Below are 7,010 nucleotides of genomic sequence, written 5' to 3' on the forward strand. Positions count from 1 at the left end.
GACAGTGTATCTCAGTGTGTATTTCTCTCTCAGGACATGACAATATGCATCATTTTGCCAAGTTCAATGATAATTAATCACCAGTTGAATTAAAGGGAGACATTTGATGACTAAATATAAAATTTTGCACACTATGTAGTAAGGACATGATTGGCATTGAGACAGTATCTACCAGTTAACATAAAACATTTGTTCATCTTCAGAGGGAGAGAAATTTTTACCCACATTTCACTTTAATTAAATATCCTAACAAAACCTAAGTCTTGTCATGTCATGTCTTTCAAGGTTAGAGCTTAAAGGATCCATCACCTGAAAAATGTTTTCAGGTTATTGCATGTATACCTCAATCTTCTCTGTCACTGACAATAGCTGACATGTTTTCCTGGCAAAGAACTTCACTCTCGCCTCCTCCCCCATGAATTCACCAGGACGGGAAAAACGTGAATTCAGACAATGCTGCTTCTTGACGTCAGAAAGGAGCAGAGGAGGGGCCAGGGGGGAAAACCCCTCCCACTATTTTATCGAGAGAAGGAAGCAAATCCACCATTTGTAGTTCTACCTGGCATATTCAGATTGCACCAGCATACTTGCATTGTATTTACATGCATCTGTATGTGCTGGCAAAATTCAATAAAGTTTGAAAAAAGAAAGAAAGAAAAACAAAAGTTCTACCTGGCGTAACTCAAACAGAGGGAAGCATGTGGAAGGAAACTAGTGTTATGAACATAACTGTTCAGTTGTTGGCTGTCAAAACCCATATAAAAAGATTTTTCATCTGGTGATGGTGAGTGGGCGTTCTCGCTTGCCAGGCGGAAGCGAGCAGTGAGCGTCTGCTTTGGCGAGTGCCCGGATGTCCAGATGCACGTTGCTTGCTGCTCTCTGCCCGCTTTCGCCCGGCTGGCTGGTTGGCAGTGGACGCTTGCTGCTCCTCTCCTGTATTTTGTTACTGTGGATGCTGTGTTGCTGTGCGGAGATTGTGAAATGCCGCTACCCCTCTCCCTATCCCCCCTCTCAGCAACGCCCCAAGCTTCCGGAGGACTCAAGATCGCGTATTTCTCTTGCGGGAGGAAAATTGGGTACTCACTAAATATTGCATATTTCTTTATCAAAAATGTGCTTTTAAGACCCCTTCAACATCTGAAACATATATATATATATATACCAGGTGATGGATTCTTTAAGATTTCAAAGAACCGTACCTTCTCTGTTGCATCCTCTGGTGCACACAGGGTATATACAGGAATCCTGAAGCTAATTTTAATACCTTTTTAAGACTTTTTCAAGACCATCCCAATATTTTTTAATACCTCACCGCCACTTCAATATGTAACCATTTACATCAGTGACACTTTTAACTTAACTGTTTTAGTTTGTGATAAAGACTACAGACCACTAAGACCACTATGATACAACAGAATTCAAACTGGGCTGGGATAATAACTCAAGGGCAAAGTTTATTAAAAACAAAAAACAATGCTCCAGTGGCTAAGGTAGCTAGCTCTGTGTCCGTTAACGAGTCAATACACAGACAACATGGATCAATAACTGAGCTCCGAGCCGGTTAAACAACAGGTAAGTTACAGCTGCAGGTGATCATGTGTAAAAAAACAACAACAAATAACTAAACATTTATAATCAGTGTGAATACAGCCATGACAACGCGCAATCAGGACAGTCATGACATGTGCCTCAGCTCATTTGATTTTGTTTCCAGCTGCTTTTCAGTTTGGACCAGTTCGTCCTGTTTTTCTTTTCGTCTTCTTCTCAGGGTGTTGGACTTTGTTATCAGTTGTGCCATTAATGTCCCAGATTTCCCCTCTGCCTGCTCTGCCAACTCATCAGCATCTTTTTGGAGGTAGCTGCACACCTCTGTCAGAACCACTCTTTTCTTTTTCAGGTCTTCTATCTCCTTGTGCACTGCTTTTCTTTTGAGGTCCTGTGTGGCACTCTGTTTCTTCTTCCGCTCATCTTCCAGGTAAATCCTGTACCTTGACCTTGCAGAGGCCACTGAAGCCATGAGCTCCTTTGTGAGAGGTACCTTCAAAAGACCCCCACAGACACTGATCTTGTCACATATCAACCTCAAAGCTTCCATGGATGTTTCAAGGATGTTGCAGGTTTCAACTTCCTTGTTGATGGAAAACCCTCTTTCCACCGTTGCTTGTCCGTGGGACAGAAGTAGAAGGCTCTGAAAAAACTTTGATAGCTCTGGATAAGACTTGCTGAGGGCTGCATTCAGGAAGACATCAAGTCGCTCCTTCAGTGGCTGGAAGGAGAGGAATCCCTCGTCTCTCGCCTCAAGTGAGAGACAGCCTTGGAACTGCTGTATGATTACATCACCTGAAATAATAGAAATTAAAAAAAAAAAAAAAAGTTACTCATAGAATAATAAATACATTTAATTTCAGTCCTTTTATTCATCTTTCATTGGACAAATAAACAGCACAGCGTATGTACACATAAAAAATGTAAACAATGTATTGTAGATATCTTCTGTGTTTTAATTACTTCATATGGATGCATTTGAAAAAAGTTTAGATTATCCTGAAATCTCTCCCCTGTGTAGGTAGCTGCCCTTTGATATTTAAATTTTGGGATAAAGTCAACTTTTACTCTCCCTATGTTTTTCCTACCAGCAGAGACGCCTCCTGCCAACTGCTTGTCCTGCAGCATTGTTCGTACTACAGTCTTCATCTTTGTGAGGCACCCCTCTGCATCTCTGTGCATGCTTCTGGGGTCCAGACATCCAATGGCCCTGACCACTGGAATTTTCAGGGGGCTTTTCTCCTGCACTTTCTGAACGATTTTAACCAGGCCCTGCATGCACTCTTTCCTGAAGGTGAGAACTGAAAGCTCGCCTACCCTGCTTCCTGGCTTGCTCTGAAGTGCCTGACAAATAAGGAACATAGACTATAAACATAAATAGCAGAATAAAATGTAATTTTTTTACTAGTTGCATTGGTGTACAGAAAGCAAAAATCCATACATACATCCCTGGAAAAAAAATAGATAATATCAAAATTACCTTGATGGCAGATTCAGCCCCCAGTCCTATGTCCACATTCTTGTAGGATACCCTATTCACCTCATCAGCGACGTCAATTTTAGTCAGCTTCAGGGGAGTGGTGTCTTTCAGGAGCTCTCCCTTTACAAACCGCCACAGGAGACTCTTAAAAGGATAAAGCAAGTAATCAGTGACAGAACCATCCTACTATCCTACCATTAAACAGATACATTCTTCTTACTGCTTCTTTCTAATCATGAAAAATGTTGATTTGAAATTATGTGTGATTTTATGTATTATTCTTTCTATTATTGTGCAATTTCATGAAAAGAACAAATAAAATTAAATAATTGGCGTGTGTGTGTGTGTGTGTGTGTGTGTGTGTGTGTGTTATCTCAAGTGACTTGAGATTACCTTTAGCAGCTCACTCAAATCGTTAGCCATGAAGGGCAGAACTGGCTCATCAGTTTGGTACCTTGTCAGGAAGTGGCTAAAGGTCCTCGATATTGCTAAGAAGAACTGCAGCTTAGCAATTATTAGCGGGTCTCCTTGTGCTGCCTCAACTGTATCATAGGAGGCAGTACTGGGGTTTGGCAGCTTTTTCTCCCTGACAGCACCCACATACAACATCACCATTGGCCACACTTGCACTGCCCTCTCTGCAACAGGGACATTCTCAATCCACCTAGGCAAAAATGGAAAATGTCACGTCACTCCAATTTTAAAGGTACAGTATGTAAGAAATCTAAAGCAACTGGCTGTAAAATCGTCCTAATATGTAACAGAGACTCAGGAATAATGTTCATATCATACTGAACTCACCAACAACAATCCTACAAGATATTCACATTAAAAAAATGTTTTTGTGTTTAATGTTTAATAGGCTACACAGCTTGCTGTTGTGAGCATAGCTTAGTTAGTTTGAGCTGCTGCTAAAGCTAAAGGGAAGAATTACAAAGTGAAAGTTAGAAAAGAGGGAGGAAATGTGGCGAAACGGAGCCGATGGTAAATTAAGTGATTGTGAACGTGTGGAGCCAGCGGTTCATGAAAGGAGTCTGTCCCGGTCAGGTCGCCTGTCTCCGGTCCTCATGTTTTATGATCTGACGTCAGAAAGTGGAGGAGAACCGGAGCGGCTTGCGTCGTTTATTCTGCGGTAAGACGTCTCATATGTTGGCTCATCTATGGTGTGAATAACACGCACTACGGCTCCGGTAGATGCGGGGTTACAGTGTGTGTGTCTGTATGTGTGTCAGCGCTGCACACACAGACACAGCGTCGAAGCGGTGAATGCAACAATAACTTGCAGATCACCTGAGTGACGTGAACTCCGCTTGTAGTTACTGAGCGGAGGTTAGCGCGTCGCTGTCTGGCAACCTGGAGTCTGGTGGGTAGGGGAGGGGGGACAACGCGCTGCTGTGTTTTGAATTTGACTGCAGCAACAATTTTGGCCACATTCTTACATATCGTACCTTTAACTGTCATTTCACTTTATTGTTGCCACATAAAAACACAGACATTTTGGGCCAAATCCTGTCGCAATATGTATAGCAAACAATTCTCAACCCACCTGTGACCACAGAATGGTAGTGGAAAGGAGGTGGACCCAGTCAAGGCAGTAAAATCTTCCCTCCTGGCTGGAACATTGTGGAAGAGGTAATGGAGTGCTCGAAGGAGCTTGTCCATCTGCCACATGGTAAAGCCTGCTTTCACTGCGTTGTGGAGCGTGTGAAGCCCACAGCTTCCGACATTGACCAGATGAGCACCATACAGTTCAGCATGCTCTCTCTGGAGGAGGTCTGCAAACTTCAAATTGACATTTGGGCCGTCCATACTGATAGAGAGAAGCTGCCTCATATTCAGTTTTGCAACACATTCCTGGGAAAAAACACAACAACAAGTATATTAATGGCAATATTCCTTGAATGTTTATTTTTGACATACACTGGCATTCAGTAAGATATTAACTATAGCCCAATATTCACTCATCATTATGTAAAATGGTAATAAGAAATACAGTGTTTTGGTGTCCAAATTCCTGAGGCAAAAATTATAATATCAGCATAGCAGTAATCTAATTTTTATAAGTGAAACAAACAAGTGGTACTAACAAACATGGATAAATGTTATTCACTGTACATCCAGGTAATTACTCCAATCCAATTATTTCCAAGCCATTCAAGCTAAACTGAATAGGTAGCCTGGTCAGCCAACTTCACTCCCCAAGAAGACAATTTGCTAATCAAAGGACCCACAGCAACCACACACGCATGTGTGCGCGCAAGCATACACACAAACACACACAAATCTCAGATCCACAAACAGTAACCTTTATCACACCACTGTGTGTCACATTTATACATGTTTATCTTTACAGACAACCAATCCCTCAACCTGTTTTGAGTCACTTGCCACATCCCAGCCACACAATTGTCCATAACTATCAAAAATTTTAAATGAAATGCTAGTAAATTAACTTACTTTAATGTGATGTAGCAGGTCGTCAGCCTTTCCATGTCCTAAGAATTGGGAACCAAGGTACCTAGGCAGACAGACAGACAGAGATATTTATTAATGTGTCACTCCCCAACACACGCACACACACAGGTGCGTGCAGGTTGATTAAAAATATAGTGTATACATTATATAGTATAGTATTAAACAGGGGTTACCTGGATTGGACACGGTCACCTTCCCAGAATCGAATGTGGACGTCAAGCTGTTTATTTTTTGTTGATTTGTTGAGCGACTCATCAAACATTAAGACGAACTGGCCAGCCTTGTTGATTGTGTTGATGAGCTCCTGCTTGAAGTGTGGTGCTAATCCGAATCGTATAATGTAACCAGATTTGTCCTTACCACAAGCAAAAGTCTTGGCAATGTCTGAATCGGGAAACATGGCCCTGAAAACGTCAGCCAAGTTTTCGTTGCTGTTCAGCGAGTGGTGTTTCTCCGCTGTGTGGAGACACCACAACACCTCCGCACGCAGCGTTGCCGTGCCGCCCAGCGCCACCCTGATGTCGGCAGAAAACGAGGAGGCAGAGTGAGCCGAGGTCGTAGCCGTAACGTTAGGTTCAGGTGCGGCTGCCGGTGGTAGTGCGACGACGGCACTACGTTGTGGTGGTGCACAAAAAGCAGCAATGGAGAGCTGCCGCTCTCGGCGGCTAGCAGCGGCGTTGTGGCTAGCGCAACACATGTGGGACCTTAATGCCTGAATTCCCATGGACACGATGTTAATCCTCTTCTTGCACATTTTACAATATGCCTCCTTGGTATTCCCTTCGACTGGCTGCAGCCATTCTTTAAAGTCCGGCATGTCAAGCCAGGACTCAGCAAACTTGCACTTCCCCATGACCGTTGCCTTCTCTTCCGTTTTTTTTCGCGCTGCGAGCGTCACGCAACAATAGGTGCGTTCGTAATATGCACTGGGAGCGCCAGAGCGTACTTCGTGAATTTCCGAGTGCACTCTGGCGCTCTCGGAGACAATTTACGAACGCACCCACAATAGCGTAGTTTTTTATGTACCCGGTTCATCTTTGTTTTTTATGGAAACAAATACATTTTTTACACGTTTACGATTTTTTTAGGACCCGAACTCTTGGACAGTGAATTCAGAAAAAATACCTTCAAAATTTAAGACTTAGTAAAGTCGTGAAAAGACTTTTTTAATACTTTTTAAGGGTCTTAATTTTCCCAAAATTGATTTATCACCTTTTAATACTTTTTAAGACACCGCGGATACCCTGTGCACAGCTGACCAAATCGTTTGACTCTTGTGCCGTGTCTGGAATCCCCTGTGAAAAATGCAGCAGAGATAGAATATCTGTTTATTTTGGCATTGACTACAGACAACAGTAGCCCGCATTATCGTGTCACAACTAACTAAATTCATGAAGCCCTGATTTCAGTGTTTAATTCATTAACATTATGTAGTCACCTGTAGCATGTTGTCATTCAGTCTCAGCTGAGGGTCAGTCCCAGTTGAAATCTTGTGGAGAAAAGAAAGAAA

At 42.6% G+C, this 7,010-nt stretch overlaps 1 protein-coding gene across 1 annotated transcript; it reads right to left on the minus strand.

Annotated features, from left to right (window-relative positions):
- Window positions 1–1,283: 1,283 nt before the first annotated feature.
- LOC311004476 (uncharacterized protein) lies at window positions 1,284–5,606 on the minus strand. Its single transcript, XM_083996549.1, has 5 exons — window positions 5,483–5,606; window positions 4,572–4,879; window positions 3,419–3,689; window positions 3,026–3,169; window positions 1,284–2,340 (listed from the first exon to the last, which is right to left on the minus strand). Exons 2-5 carry the CDS (start codon window positions 4,856–4,858, stop codon window positions 2,332–2,334), a joined length of 711 nt encoding a protein of 236 aa, XP_083852675.1. The 5' UTR covers window positions 4,859–4,879; window positions 5,483–5,606; the 3' UTR covers window positions 1,284–2,331.
- Window positions 5,607–7,010: the final 1,404 nt, after the last annotated feature.

The sequence above is a fragment of the Trachurus trachurus genome (genome assembly GCF_905171665.1).
Source record: "Trachurus trachurus genome assembly, chromosome: 21".
Taxonomy (NCBI): domain Eukaryota; kingdom Metazoa; phylum Chordata; class Actinopteri; order Carangiformes; family Carangidae; genus Trachurus; species Trachurus trachurus.